Source organism: Pteronotus mesoamericanus, unplaced genomic scaffold (genome assembly GCF_021234165.1).
Source record: "Pteronotus mesoamericanus isolate MK-2021 breed Mesoamerican mustached bat unplaced genomic scaffold, CSHL_Meso_final scaffold_507, whole genome shotgun sequence".
In the NCBI taxonomy this organism is placed as follows: Eukaryota; Metazoa; Chordata; class Mammalia; order Chiroptera; family Mormoopidae; genus Pteronotus; species Pteronotus mesoamericanus.
In genome coordinates, this window is record NW_026555319.1 from 17150550 (window position 1) to 17166475 (window position 15926).

Consider the following 15926-nt stretch of genomic DNA (forward strand, 5'->3'; position numbering starts at 1 on the left):
CTTGCAATTCATTTTTTCTAAGAAGGCTAGGAGGATTACTCAAACCAGTCCACTTTAGTTGCTTGTCCATCTTCTTACTGGTTTTAAAGCAAACACTTAAAAATGGCTCTATCACTGTGATCAACTGCCCATCAGCCACGAATTAGGGTGGCATCTTTTAAAGGTCCCTACAGAAACTGATGGCTAAAATGGTGTCAATTCATAACAAATCAAGGCAATGAAGATCACATGCGAAATTAAGCTCAGATAATCCAATGCCTTGACTGGAATTCAACTTCCAGCCAAGATGGAGGCAGAGGTAGATACACTCTGCCTCCTTGCACAAACAAAAGAAGAACAACAAATTTAAAAACAAAAACCAACCAGAACTTCCAGAAAAATGAACTGTTATGGAAGTCTGACAGCCGTGGCCGCTGGAGGGCTGGGCATCACCACATTTCTGTGCAGATAAACCGGGAGGAACAACAGGGGAATGAGACAGGCGGCGGCGCAACCCAGGGTTCCAGTGTCGGGAAAACAAAGCCACAAAATCTCTGGCTGTAAAATCTGTGGGGGTTACAGGGGCAGGAGAAACTCCCAGCCTCACAGGAGAGTTCATTGGAGAGACCCCACAGGGTCCCAGAATGTACACAAACCAATCCACCCGGGAATCAGTACCAGAAGGGCCCAATTTGCTTGTGGGTAGCGGGGGAAGCGACTGAAAGCAGGGCAAGAGCTGAGCAAGCAGCATAGTTCCCGCTCTGACCCCTCCCCTACATACAGGGCCACAGTGCCCTGGTGAGTATCTAAGACTCCACCCTTACAAGGTAACAGGAGCCTGAGACCAAGAAATACAGCCCAAATGAAAGAACAGATAAAAACTTGAGAAAAAAATACAGCTAAGCGATGAAGAGATAGCCAACATATCAAATGCAGAGGTCAAAACATTGGTAATCAGGATGCTCACAGAAATGGTTGAGTATGGTCGCAAAATAAAGGTAAAAGTAAAGGATATGCAAAGTGAAATAAAGAAAAATATACAGGGAACCAACAGTGAAGGGAAGAAAACCAGGACTCAAGTCAATGATTTGGAGCAGAAGGAAGAAATAAACATTCAACCAGAATAGAATGGAAAAAAAAAATTAAAAAAAATGAGGAGACGCTTAGGAACCTCCAAGACAATTTTAAATATTCCAACATCTGAATCATAGGGGTGCCAGAAGGAGAAAAGGAAGAGCAAGAAACTGAAACCTTAGTTGAACAAATAATGATGAACTTCTCCAATCTGGCAAAAGAAATAGACTTCCAGGAAGAACAGAGTCCTAAAGAAGTTGAACCCAAGGAAGCACTCATCAAGGCACATTATAATTATACTGCCCAAGATTAAAGATAAGGAGAAAATCGCAAAAGAAGGGAGACAGTTACCTACAAAGGAGTTCCCATAAGACTATCAGCTGATTTCTCAAAAAGGAATCTTACAGGCAACAAAGGGCTGGAAAGAAGTATTGAAAGTCATGAAAGACAAGGACCTACATCCAAGATGACTCTATCTAGCAAAGCTATCATTCAGAATGGAAGGGATGATAAAGTGCTTCCCAGATAAGGTCAAGTTAAAGGAATTCATCATCACCCAGCCCATATTATATGAAATGTTAAAGGGACTTATCTAAGAAAAGGAAGATCAAAACTATGAACAGTAAAATGATGACAAATTCACAACTATCAATAACTGAACCTAAAAACAAAAACAAACTAAACAAACAACTAGAACAGGAAAAGAATCTCAGAAATGGAGATCACATGGAGGGAGATCAGTGGGGAGGAGGGAGAAGGGGGAATAGGTACAGGGAATAAGAAGCATAAATAGTAGGTACAAAACAGATAAAGGGAGGTTAACAATAGTATAGGAAATGGAGAAGCCAAAGAACTTATGTGTACAACCCATGGACATGAACTAAGGGGTGGGGGGGAATAACGGGGGGGGATGCAAGGTGGAGGGGAATAAAGGGGAGAAAAAAATGGGACAACTGTAATAGCATAATCAATAAAATATACTTAAAAAAAAAAAGAAGTACAAGTAGGTAGTTACAGAATAGCCACGGGGATGTAAAGTACAGCATAGGAAATGGAATAGCCAAAAAACTTACATGCATGACCCATGGACGTGAACAATGGTGGGGGGATTGCCTGAGGGAGTGGTAGGTGCTGGGCAGAGGGGGGCAAAGTGGAAAAAATTGGGACAACAGTAATAGCATAATCAATAAAATATAATTAAAAAAAAGATAATTCAACACCTACTCTTTTGATTTAACATGCATGATTAACACTGATCAGTATCAAGCTGAGTGTTTTGAGTGTCCTCTGCTTTTATTTCCTGTCGCACTGGCAGGTGGGAGCATTTAATGAGTTCGTGGCAAGATACAGAAATAAAGGAAGAACAGCACTCAGTGTGTATACTTTCAGAATCTAAGATCAGTCTGTTCACTTGGAGGAAAAACACACAGATCTGAATTATGGGATAATCCAAGGCATTTCTATTTTGTATTTCAAGCAGAAGACAGTATCACTAATAGAACAGCAAGCACAATACCTCAAGAACTTGTACACAAGGACCTCTGATAAAAAAGTTGAATGGATCCCAAAGTTTTTTCACTAACAAGCATCATTATCTCCTCCATTTCCTACCCCAATGGTCTCAAACTTGAATCAGAGTCAGAATTCATTGAAAGACTTGTTAAATGCAGATTTGATTCAATACCTCTGGGAACAAGGCCTGAGATTTTTCTATTTCTAACAAGTTACCAGATGGTGCTAAATGCAAGTTCAAAGACCACACTGTATGAACTACTGTCTAAACCACTTTTAATCTATGACTTTGAGGTCAGGCCCCATGCTACAATCTCCAAAAGTCCTCCAACATAATCCAATCACTTTATAAATGCATTTAAATGCTACCAAAACACAGTTGGAATCTGATCTGGCAAAATGGACCTCAATGGTTTATAAATTAAGGGCTCAAATCCCTCAGGATAACAGGTGCATATGATAAATCCATTTATAACCATCCCTATTAATCATCACTGAGACTTAGGGGCTGGTCTGGAAGTACCAAGTATGTGTCTAACTTGAGCTTCTGAGATATGGATACCAACTGAAACCAGAAGACCATCTGAGTTCTGTGACAGTATTGAATTCATACATGAAGTTCTTCAAGGAATACTAAAACCTAGCTCCTCAGTATGGTCAGTGGACCAGCGGTATGGGCACCACCTGGGAGCTGGTTAAATAACTGAATTTTTCAAGTATACCCATGACTTAACAATCAGAGTTCACGCTTTAACACGGTTCACAGGTGATCCCCAGACACTGGAGAAGCAAGCTGGACTAAAGGATGTCCTAACACACAGGGAAGCTCGAGTATGTTACCCTAAGAAGCACTTGACCAAACATCTGGACTCCTCCACCTTCACTGAAAAAAACTCCTCAAATTCTGAACAATTAATGTTGTTCCATAAAACAAGTGAATGCTCAACTAAAAAGGGTCAAAGATTAAGAAGCCTCTCATCTGGCCTATTTTTTTTTTTTTTGGATGACCTTATAGTAAACCTCTCATGTTTACAAAAGTTTTCACAAAATACATCACTTATGAAAATCACCGAAGACAATTTTCTTCTACTCTTTCTAAACTTTCTAGCTCATGAACTTTAAGTGGCAGAAATATTACTAAATGCTCTACTTTTCCAATTGTTTGTATTCAGAATGTAGATAAATAGGTTAATATTATTCAAATATTATTCCAGTCGTGAGACTAACACACCATTTATTATAGTACTCAGGATTGTTTCGAGTGTTCTTCAAAAGAACAAATGCTTAGTGTGCCTCACATCTCACTTAAAATTATTAGTGTTGGGTAACACATATACATGGGGAGGGGGGCGGGGGTGCATGGAACAAGTCCTGACTGGTGTGGTTCAGTGGACTGAGGGCCAGCCTGTGAACTGAAAGGCTGCTGGTTCGATTCCCAGTCAGGGCACATGCCTGGGTTGCAGGCTAGGTCCCCAGTTGGGGGCGTGTAAGAGGCAACTGATTGATGTATCTCTCACACATGGATGTTCTTCTCCCTTTCTCCCTCCCTTCCCCTCTCTCTAATAAATAAATAAATAAAATATATAAAAAAATTACTAGTGTTGAGTAACGTATATATGAAAGCACTACCCTAACACTGCCAAACACACCCCTAACACTGCCATTAACTAAATTCTCTTGAATGGAGTAGAAAGTAAGCCTATTTCTAACTAAATTTCATAGAGAAGGAATCTAAGTTATCCACCTAAAAAATGCTTTTCTTAACCACTTTAGGCACAGTTACCTAAGTATGAGAGAATTCTAAGCCTGGACTGTCAAAAATGGGCAATATTGAGCCTCTTAGTCTTCACTGTAGACATGTATACATTCTACCCTGAGAGAGACCAATAATCTCTCTCTAAAAATGATTTAACCATAAAGATGAAAGTACATCAAGATGAAATATACATGCTATCCTCAGGTCAGCCTGTGAAAGTGATTCAAATGCCTCTCTGCCAGTACTCTAATACTAAGTATAGTACCTACCAATAAGAACTTTATTCAAAAACTTTATTCAAAAAATAGTTTGAATCAGTTTTCCATCAGAATTCACCTGTCAACATTTTAGGTAATAAATTTAAGTTGTGAAACACTACTCAAGCACTCTCAGGTTTGAGAGGAACTACACTAGGGGAGACCAAACCTGAATGAAGAAGTGAAATACTCTCTTATGAACTCATTGTTATGCCAAAACAGACTGTGTTAAGACAGCAATTAACCAAGAACGCTTTTACACCTGAAAACACTTTCCCCCCTTCCAGGGAGCTTTTGTTTTTAATGCTAAAAATGAGTATTACTCTGACAGCCTTTGATACTTTATCAAGTGGGTAACAGTAGTGGCACCAGTACATAGACAAGGTCTGACTTTAAAATATTAACCAATCAGTATCCTAGGAAGCCCCATATCAGAGTTCTTGACTGGATCTTAACCAAGAAAATACAGGTACGGCCCAACTAGGACATAATTCTTCCTGTCAACAGTCCCAAGCACATTTTATGTACTCCGGCTGAAGACATTTTAGGGAACCAGCAATGAATTCGCAGCTGAGTCCTGTCAACCTCTTCAGAAACATTCAGTAGCCAACAAAACACTGAAGCAAAAGCTTCAATAAATATATGACTCTGAGATGATCTGCACCTTCCTGGAAAATGATATCCAGATGAGAGTTTAAAATCACAAGTTTTTAGCTACGGAAAATATAATTGAAGTCCTACTTTTGTGAGTCCATATCCAATTTGTAATGAAAATTAAAAAAATCTGGTTACTCTAGCCAAGCACCTAAGAATGCAACAAAAAGCATTCCTTTAAGGTATTCACTTCTTAAGGAAACATCAAAACAGGGGACACTGGTTTTGTGAGGCATCTCAGAGCTGGAATCCTTGCTCTATAGCATATAAGTCAACAGTATGCCAGCTGATAAAGACTTTGTGTACCAACATATACTGAGCCACAAATTCATATGGGATCTAAGCCAATATTCCCTTCACCCGAAAGCTACTTAGAAGCAAATTATAGTTTAAACTCTGGGTATTCATGCTTTCAGGAAAAAAAGTTCAAAGCAATGCTCTAGGTAACATTTAGTTCATACAGTGAATCAGAATGAGACCACCACTTCAGATAATACTAATGAAATACCTACACAATGTTACCAGCCTCAACACCTTTATAAAGAAACACTATTTCATTAGTAACAAAGCCTACTTTTGTATAGCGATGGGGGGATTTGGAGGCCAGTTGCTTCTTCAAATCAAGGAAAGCGTCTCCATTTTCTGTATCACCCACACTTCTCCTATCCATGGTTCCTTGGTCTACAATTCTTTGCACCTGAAAGACAAATCAGTACAAAGCTGTCATCGAGGACGATAAATTTTCAGAACTCTTAACTATTTAAGAAACTGAAACTTTTCTCTCTTAAAATGTCTATTAAAAAACAAACCTTCATCCAACAATTAAGCTATAAACGAGAACCCAGCTGGAAATAGAACCACTTGGTACTTAGTAATCTCTCCCAGTAAAGTGCTCTAAACACAAAAAAGGTAAGGGAAGCATTAGTGGAAGGTGCCCAAATCAAGGTACAGCCTTTAGGCAGCTTCACTACAAAAAAGAAACCAAGAGTAGTGGCTGCTACCCACGGGGACTGTTTCAAGCAGTAGTGGTAAGTTTCCCGGAATGGAGGCAGGTAGGAGAGTGGCTGGGGCCGGAGATCCGGGAAGTCGGGCTGTAGTAAAGTGCCTGTCACTTGCCAATGGACGGCGCCAGCTGTCCCTCGTTATCCGGGGGCCAGAGACTGGGGACGGATCCCGAGCGCCCCTCGCCCAGCCGGCCGCACCTGTGGCCATGTCAGGGGCGCCCGTGGTAAGGAAGAGGTTAGCGCCGGCTTTAGCTCCGAAACTCGGCTTCCCCCGGCCGCGACCCCAACCCCCGGCCTCTCGCGCAGGCCCCGGCCCAGCGGCCTCCCTCGGAAGAAGGGCGGGGGTAGTACTCACGAGCGGAGACGGGCCGGAGGGAGCCGGGAGACCGAATCCCCCGGCCCGGGCGCTCCGAGCTGGAGCCAGCGCAGGCCCGCCGCCGTCCGGCCCGGCGGCTCGGGCCCGCCAGCCAGCCTGCCGCCCTCCCGCCGCCCCGCTGGCCTCGCGTCCCTGCCCGCCCACCGCGCGCGCCCGGCGTTCGCGCTCACGCACGCGACCCCGGGAGCAGCGCGCCCGCGCCTCTTCTCCGCGGGCCCTGGAGCGCGGCGCCGGGACCCCCACGCTGCCGTTCCCGGGCCCTTACTCTGTGCCTCCGCCGCTCGGCGGCCCTTCACCTAAGCCACGGATCCCCTCTCCACCGCCTGCGCTGGTCCAAGGGGTTCTCCGCGCGGCCTTCGCTCTCGCTCTTTCCCCCGCCCCCACCCGTTCGGGCTGTCTCTCTTCAGCCGCCGTAACCGCGGCCCAGCCCTCGGTCCCTCCTCCCCGACCCTTCTCCCCCTTAATAACTCTCTCCACGCACCCGGGCCCCAGCACCGCCTTCGCTGCCGTGATCCCGGATGTGAGGTGGCCGCGGCGGTGCCGGGCGGAAAAGAGAAACATCGCGGGTAGCTTCCGGGGTGCCGGCTCCTACAAGCGCAAGGTGGCGGGGAGAAGGAGACGGGGGATAGGGAGGTGGTGACAGTTGGGAGGAGACCGGTGCCGGAGTGGCATAAACCCTCCCAGGTGCTCGCAGGCGGTCGTAGTGGGCAGCCCTGGGAGAACGCCGTGTTCCCACGCGCGCTTCGGGGCGGGGCAGAACAGGACGGGTGGTGCTTGGAGCTCGCGACCCTCGCTAGGTTGCTCTCCTGGGAAGGAGGTGGCATCGGCGAAGTGGGCCTGTGTCTGCGGCTTGCGGGACCTAGGAGCACGTCGATCGCTGCGTTTGCACTGTTCGCGCCCGCGGATAACCGTGGGGCTTAGGCTCTGGTAATCTGAGTTAGGCGAACCTGGGACCTTTTGAGCCTTCCGGGTGTGGGCTCAAACCTCAGCACTTTTTTATTTGTGTAATCTTGACAAAGCTCTTCTCTGAATTTCGCTCCTTTCTAAAATGGCCTCTCTGTATATATTTCTGAGGAATAAATGAAACTACGTGTTGTTGTATTACTAGACAAACTTGCCACGATTGCTTTTGATTGAGCTAAAGGTCACTGATAAACTCATTGAGATGTTCTTTCCCACTCATAACCTGAAGTCTGCCCAGGAAGGGGAAGTGCGAGTGTGTTTGGGTGAAAATGAGATGGCGAACGTCAGGCGCTTGGTACCCGGTGCTGAGACCCTACAGGGTCTCCTGTATGAACGGTGCGAGCAATTGCTGTGCGGAGGAGGAGCGCTCGGGAAAATTTTGACTGAGATCACCTGTGAGCTTGCTCTGCAGGATTATCATAAGCTCCTGTTTCTGTGCTATGGGGCCAACCAGGGTTTGTGTGAAATGATACGTAGCTGTGGAAGGAGTTGTAATTTTTCTCCGAAAGGGTATCGGTAGAAGTCTCGATTTCTTTGAAGGGGCCTATTTTCTTTGAACTTAACTTTCACTTGTGAAATCAGGGAGGATATTGAGTGATCACTAAATTTCCTTCCTAAGATCCTTGGCAACAGAGAAAACAATTGTGAAAACTTTTTCCTTTTCCTCTGTAATAACGAATAAAGTGTGTTTCTTTACACATGTATTTTCTTTGGCAAGCAAGAGGCAGAGGGAAGCATTTGCAAATGGGTCGAGTTTGCATGCCGGCTCTACCACACCATACTGGCTGTGGAGAATTAGGCCATTTATTTATTTATTGACAATTGTTTAGTTTTTATTTCACAATCATAAACTTAACTCTGCAATCCAGCTAGAATTGGAAGGGGTAAGGAAAATACGGAATCCAGCGAACTGTCGCGAGAGCACGGAGCTTATAGAACATTTCAAGCAGATAGGGGTGAAGGGTTGCCCTCCTCAGCTACACAAGGGAATGGTCTAATGATTAAGGTAAAACACAAGTCAAATTCATTAGAGTTGCCCACAGTGATCTTGCTGGTCTTGCTATTCCTGGACCCAAAGTGCTCCATGGCTACCACAACGTCCATGGGTCTTTCACCTAGTGGAAGACCACATGCTTGCCATCCAACCACTCCATCTTGGCAGTGCAGGTGAGAAACTGGGCATGGTTTGTTTTGAGTCCCTCATCTGCCTTCGACAAGATGCCAGGACCTATACACCTCAGGGTGAAATTCTCATCATCAAATTTCTCCCCACAGATGGACTTGCTGTCACCACCCTGGCACATAAATCCTGGAATAATTCTGCGAAAGAAGGAACTTCTATAACCAGACCTTTTCTCTCAGTGCTCAGAGCATGAAAGTTTTCTGCTATCTTTGGAACTTTGTCTGTAAACAGCTCGAAGGAGACCTGGCCCAAGGGCTCACCGTTGGCAGCGATGTCAAAGAACACGGTGGTCTTGATCGTGGCTGGGCACAGGAAGCTCCGGGGGCTGTGGCATTTGCAAGACCCATTTATTTATTCTTAGCTTTGGTTTTCTCATGTGTAAAATTGGGATGATGATAACCCATTCACAGGGCTGTTGTCAAGATTACATAGGATAAAGTGGATAAAGGCCTCACACTCCTCCATAAAGCTGTTTTTTTTTTTTTTATGCCTATACAAAGATGTTATAGATGAGCAAACAATGGTCATTTTTATTAAAAAAAACAACAACAAACAAGCTGTTTTTGGAATCCAGGTTTATCCTAATATTGGAGAAATGCCCTTGTCATTATGGAGTAGTAGAGAAGGCCTATTTATTGAAGCTTTTAAATCCTGATCTCTGCTAATTAGTGTGAAACCCAAGCTAGTCATTTGAACTTTCTGGACTTGTTTACTCATAGGTCAAAAAGGGATAGCGGTATCTACTTTTAAAGATTATAGTGGGACTTAGACATATATTAAAAACACTGTTGGTTATTGTAACAAACCACTCCAAACTCGGTGGCTTAACTCAACATTTATTTTGCACCCAGATCTGCAATTGCAGCTGATTTTAACTGGGACAGTTAGTCTGTACTCTATTCAGAATTAGCTGAGGTGGTGGAAGGCTAGGGGCTACGATCATCTAATGGCTCACTTACATGGTTGATGGTTGATGGTGGCGGTCAGCTGGGACCATTGGAACTGTTGGCTGAAACCCTTACACATGGCCTCTCTGTGGCCTGAGCTTCCTGGCAAGATAGTGGCTGGATTCTGAGGACAAGTATCCAGAGAGAACAAAAGAGTCAGACAGTGGCTGAATTTTCTTTTCTAACTTGGCCTCGAGATCACGCAGTGTCTGCTGTGCCCCATGCCATGTTCTGTTCTTTAGGTAGGAGTCACTAAGACTGGCCCATGTTCTCGGAGAGGGTATTCAAGGGGAGTGTTAAAAGAACTTGTGAGCATATTTTAAAATAACCACAAGCCAGTGCTCGCTTCAACAGCACATACACTAAAATCAGAACGATAAAGATTAGCATGGCCCCTGAGCTAGGATGACACACAAATTTGTGAAGCGTTCCATATTTAAAAAAAATAAATAAAATTACCAGAAGCCACATGTGAAATCTACTCAAGGCAATTTATTATGGTAATATTGGCCAGGCCTGTAGCGAATTTCTTAGGTGCTCTGGTCTGTCCTAGTTAGGATGTACTTTTCCACTAGTCTCTTTAATGTCTTACAGAACCTTGATCTCAATTTACCTTTTTCTGAGTCTCAATTTATCCTTGTGAAAGAATACTACTACTACCTAGAAATATAAGTTTACTAAAAATAATATGTAAAGATAGTAATTTACAGAGCATCTGTAAACTACATTTACCTGTGCCATGCAAAAGCTAGATGCTTGCAAATACTTGTTTCATTGCAACATTTTATAAAAATAAATGTATTTATTAAAGAATTATATACACACAGGAAAGTATACAAATTCGAAGGGCTTATCTCATATTTTCACAAGGCAAACTCACTCATGCAACCATAGCCTGGATCAAAGAAAAAGTATTTCAAGAAGCTGTGTTCACACTCCTGAGGCATTAATTCTTCAAATGGTTCATTGTATCATTTGAATGTTATTCTTGGCAGGAATGATAATTTGTAATCCTAAATGGCTCTTTTTGCAATTAATAATGAATTTTCAAATATCAGTGTTGGGATTATTTGAGAGTAAGAGAAATGATTTAATTCTAGTTGTTTACTAAATATTCGTAAGATTTTGGTTTCATTTCAAGTTATTTCAAATTTTGGCCTAAGGGGTCTCAAACGTACAGTCAGTTGGGGAAATTAGCAGTCTAAGAACAGTAGAAAAACAAATGAATATATTAAAAACCTAGATAATTTGAGAGCAGCCTCATCTCAGAAAGTTAGGATTACACCCCAGTTGTCCTGCACCAACCTAAATGGTTTTTTTTTCCTATTCAGTTTTTCTCATTCCAAGGGTAATTACTAGTTCCAAGAAAATAAAAGTTTCACAGTTGTGCTATCATGTACTCAGGTTAAGGACTATTACAAATTTACTAAGGGACTCCTAGAAGACCATAGAGCGAAATATTTGTAAAGCCTAGATCCCCTTCTGGCACTTTAGGTCTTTGATTTTATATATAGAAAGTACTTAAAATAGAATTTGACACAATGTAAGTCCTGCTGCCCTAGCTATTATTCTACAATACTCTTACGTTCTAATCTTTCCTGACTGGACTATTTTCATTATAACTCAAGTGGAAATGCCTTTCATTCCTTCCTAAATTAGTCAAAGCTGATGGTGGTAAATTGACGTGACAGAAAGCAAGCACCAGTGTCATTTAGGGAGCATGCTTATTATCTTGGATATGTCATAATTTATACAAAGTACTTATAAGACTAATTTTACAGTAAGTAAATATTATAGGGTTAATTAGGACTTTGAAACTCACTTTTTAAAAATTGCTTGGCTGCGTATCTTCAGACAAGAGTCGTCCCTAAAAGATTGGTTCCTGTGTCCTGCAAAAGTGGAACTTCTCCTCTTAAACACTTTTTAAATTACAAAAATTAACATATGCAGAAAAGAGCAAAAATGCAAATTATCTGATATTCTAATCCTGAGACAACTAAGTTATTTTTTCCTTATGCTTTTAACGTACAATCTTTTAAAGCATTTATATGCATAATGCTAGCCTTTGCTCTCTCCACAATACATCTTATGTGCTTTCAAGCCATGTTTTACAAATCATAGGAAAAAAGCATATAAAAATGCCTCTGTATCTGTTTTCAAAAGACGGTTAACGTGGGCCCTGGCTGGTGTGGCCCAGTGGATTGAACACTGGCCTGTGAACCCAGAGGTCCCAGGTCCCAGTTTGAGTCCGGGTCAGGGCAGATGCCTGGGTTGGGGATGGATCAGTGTATGGATGTTTCTCTCCCTCTCTCCCTCACTCCCCCTTCCAATAATAATAATAATAAAAATAATAATAAAGTCCAATAGCAAGGAAGATGAGTGAAAAAATTAAAAATCAGTGTAGACCCCAAACTTAAAATTTAACAACTTACTAACTAGTGCTTGTTAATTACATTTTAAAGGAAGACGTTAGAAGATAACAGCCTGGAATAATTTTAATTAGGAGCTACAGAACGACGCGCCCCCAACCACCAGTCCAGATCGACAATCTCCGCACTCTCTGGGAATCATGGAGAACCAAGTGCTTGCCGCGCGAAGCATAACCTGGGGATCCGCTCCGAAACCGCTTCCACTCCTTGTTCAACAGCTTCCGTAGGCAGCTGGAAAAAAAAAAAGGGCAGGCCCTGGAGGCTGAGAGCCCTCCGAGGGCTACCCCAAGGGTGCGTTTATCCACCTGTCTCCGTGTTAGCTTCTCTCGCGGGCGCTCCCAGGCTGCCAGGGGTAGGCGTGTCACCTGCCTAACTGAGGCTGCGCAAACTTCGGGGTTCCAGGCTGGGCGTCCCTCACGCACGCCGCGTCGCCGTGGAGACGTGGGCGGGGCGGGCGCGAGACCTGTGAGCTGTGGCGCGGGAAGCGCGGAGCGATCTTGGGCCACTCCGGCTTAGGGGGGTTGGTATTCGGCGTCGGACGGATCCCGCCGAGACTTCCCTGAGGCGAGATTTGGAAGGGCTTGACTTTCCCAGGTATGAGGCCCGGGCTGACCGTCCCCAGCTTCTTAGTGGCTCAGCCTCCCGATCCAGGAGCCCACCTGCCAGCGCATCCTTGCCCACCCCGGAGCTGGTTCGGGTTACTCTCGTAGCAGCCACCGCTTCCTCCTCTAGAAATTCCTCCACTCCCCACCGAGCCCCGGGTGTTCAGATGTGAAAAGGGCGCCCAGGGCGGCTTCCGGAGACTGTCCTCCTTGCCGGGGGCGGCGCTCGTGTCGTTTCGCCGGATGTTGCTGCTCGTCAGTGTCTTGTCTCCTGGGCCCGGGGTCGCCGCATCTTCCCGTGCCTCTAGTGCGCTACAGGCGGGTGTCAGTGCCCACGTCCATGCACCGCCCTTTAACGTGCGCGTGCTCATTTCCGGGTTTCTGTATCCCTGCTGGGTAGCCGGGGGAGGGGCTAGTGTAAACCTCAGGGGCCCCACCTGAGCCCAAAGGGGCCAACTGGGCAAACTGTTCAGATGATGAAGCTTCTCTCTCTGTTGGAGATTAGTGCTTCGTTTTATTTGCTAGGAGGCCGTTCAGATTTCTTGTTCACTTCTGTGTAGAGATACAGTAAATATTCGTTGAATGAATGATGTTAAGGACCTGAGTACCAGTCCCAGCTGTAACCGCTTAGCTGATGACCTTGAGCACTTCGTTTATGAAATGAAATGGCCACCCTTGTTGGGGTAGTTGTTATGAAAAATGCTTAGTATTATACCTGGCACAGAGTACCCACTCCGTAAATGTTGTTATTACTATTTTAAATAAAGCGGGAGCACAGGCTCCACGAGGAGCCAGGCCTGGGCAGACTCCGTCGGGGCCGAGCGTGTGCGGTGAGGTGCGGCTCGACCTCACAGCCACGCCCCCCACGCCGCCGGCAGCCGGGGCCGGAGAGCAGCACCACGCCCTCCCACCCCGCCCACCCCCCATAAATGTTATTTTGAATGTAATCTCTTCGTTTTAGATTACGTGGTGCCCGCCTAAGTGCCTTGAAAGTATGACTTTTGGGGCTGTCAGGGGAGGCTTTCTGGAATAGTTGAAACTTATCGTGGGGCTTAAGATACAAATTTAGGTGCTGTATTTCCCTGCTTTTCCTTTAGTAGGACCATTCATTTTTCAGACACTGTTAGGAGCCGCAAGATACTGTAGAAACTTTGGAAAGATACTTTTAATTTATTTTTCAAATTAACATACATAGTTTTAGAAAACTAATATTAAAAGCTTTTCATAGGGAATAGCACTCCAGTTTCCATCCTCTAGCTGCTTCTCCTGATGTTACTTATAAATTGGAAATAGCCTGATAAGTGATAATTGCTTTCATATGTTAATTTTACACATTAAGCGCTGACTATTATTCGTGGGAGATAATCACTTAGTTTTCCTTTCCTCATTTCACCAATGTGATTATGTGGTAATTTGTTGTTAAATTAATAGTGCTTACATTATATAATAAATATTCACTGCTGAATCAAGTAGAGTACTGAAACCCTTCCTGTACATCCCATCTTTTTCCCCGAGAATTAATAATTATCTTTTTCTTTTGCCTAGTATTCATGCACACATCACTAAATTATTTTTTTCTGAATGCTTCAACATTTCTCATGTGGCTATCAGTAATTTTTTGCATACTCTCAAGCCCATCAGATTCATCTTTTTTCCTGGAGACCTTCCTCATCTGCTCTCATCTGATCTGCTGGCTCTATGCCTGCTGTACCTAGTTCTAATCCAGGGATTTCTTTGCACATCCATCCTGGGATTTACTTATTTTTGCTATTCTCTTGTGTTGAATTCCCTGTTGTTCTGAACCTCTTTAATTTTTTTCTTGATTTGCTTTCATGGCTTTTGGAGCACATTCTCCTGTAACTACTACTTTTATTTCTTCCTCTACCTCCTCCTCCTCCTCCTCTTTTTCGTCTAACAGCCTTATTGAGATATAATTCACATACCATACAATTCACCCATTTAAAGTGTTCAATTCAGTGTTTTTTTGTATATTCACATAGTTATGCAACTATACCATTATCAATTTTAGAACATTTTTATCACCCTAAAAAGAATGTTAATATCACTCACCTGTCAGTAGTCACCACCCATTTCCCTTCATTCCTCCAGCTCTTGGCAATCACCAGTTTACTTTCTGACTCTAGATTTGCCTGTTTTGGACATTTCCTATAAATGGAATTAAATACTTTGTGGTCCTTTGTGAATAGCTTCTTTGACTTAGCATAATGTCTTCAAGGATCACCCATGTTTTAGCGTGTAACAATACTGTTAGGGGGGTGGTGATTAGGGCTGTGGAAGAATTCACAAAGAGAAGGAAGTGCAGAGAGTAAAGGTTTTATTTTTAGTTTCCCAAGGGAGGGAAAGGACTAGGTGCAGAGATATGCACCAGCCCTGAGAGCTTAGGGCTTTTGGGCTGTTACTGGGTCATGGGGTGGTTGTAGAGCCAGATGCTTCAGTTGCGCTGCCGGTCAGGTGGTGTGGTCTGGTATGTCCTGTTTTGTAAGTTCCCAGAGCCTCTGCACCTTCAGGGTGCTTTCAGTAATTTTCTAGTCCTGAGGATAAAGACTCATAAAACAGTTAGGGTCAGTCATGCTTTACAGGTCCAGCGGCCCTGGGAAAGAGGGACTGAAAAAGTGGTTTTTGTCCTATTAAGTACTGCCTTTCTTTTTATGGCTGAGTAATGTTTCATTGCATGGATATACCATATTTTGTTTCTCTATCCACGAGTCGGTGGACATTTGGGTTTCCACTTTTTGACTATTGCAAGTAATGCTGCTATAGACTTACGTTTTCAATTCCCTTGGAAATATACCTAGGAGTAATATTGCTGAATCAAATGGTAACTATCTTTTTGAGGAACTGCACATCTGTTATCTGAAATGCACCATTTTACTTTATCACCAGCAGTGTATGAAGGTTTCAGTTTGTTTATTTATTTAAATTCACTTATTTATTTATTTATTTTTAGAGACGGGAAGCGAGGGAGAGAAATATCGATGTGTGGTTGCCTTTTGTGCGCCCCCTGCTGGGGACCTGGCCTGCAACCCAGGCATATGCCTTACACTGGGAATCCAACGAGCGACACTTTGTTCGCAGGCTGGCACTTAATCCACTGAGCCACACAAGCTAGGGCAGAGTTTCAGTTTCTTTATATGCTCACCAACACTTGTTATTATCTTCCTGTCTTTTT

At 43.7% G+C, this 15926-nt stretch overlaps 2 protein-coding genes and 1 non-coding gene across 5 annotated transcripts in view; 2 read left to right on the forward strand and 1 right to left on the reverse strand.

Annotated features, from left to right (window-relative positions):
* The window catches only part of EIF4ENIF1 (eukaryotic translation initiation factor 4E nuclear import factor 1), a 44939-nt gene extending 37949 nt beyond the window's left edge, over positions 1–6990 (reverse strand). For 2 of the 3 annotated variants that reach the window (XM_054594152.1, XM_054594149.1), the window contains exons 1-2: positions 6592–6744; positions 5807–5929 (exon numbers count right to left, since the gene is read on the reverse strand). In XM_054594152.1, coding sequence (XP_054450127.1) covers positions 5807–5902 — 96 coding nt within the window. In that variant the 5' untranslated portion in view covers positions 5903–5929; positions 6592–6744. Of the gene's footprint in view, positions 1–5806; positions 5930–6591; positions 6745–6877 lie in introns of those variants that run through there. The other variant, XM_054594150.1, reaches the window with a different exon arrangement.
* Positions 6991–10043: 3053 nt separating this feature from the next.
* Positions 10044–10145, forward strand: LOC129087521 (U6 spliceosomal RNA). Its single transcript, XR_008530907.1, has one exon. It is a non-coding gene; the product is annotated as a U6 spliceosomal RNA (small nuclear RNA).
* Positions 10146–12652: 2507 nt separating this feature from the next.
* The window catches only part of SFI1 (SFI1 centrin binding protein), a 68433-nt gene continuing 65159 nt past the window's right edge, over positions 12653–15926 (forward strand). The window contains 1 exon segment of the mRNA XM_054594324.1: positions 12653–12728. The gene's annotated coding sequence lies outside the window, so the exon portion shown is untranslated.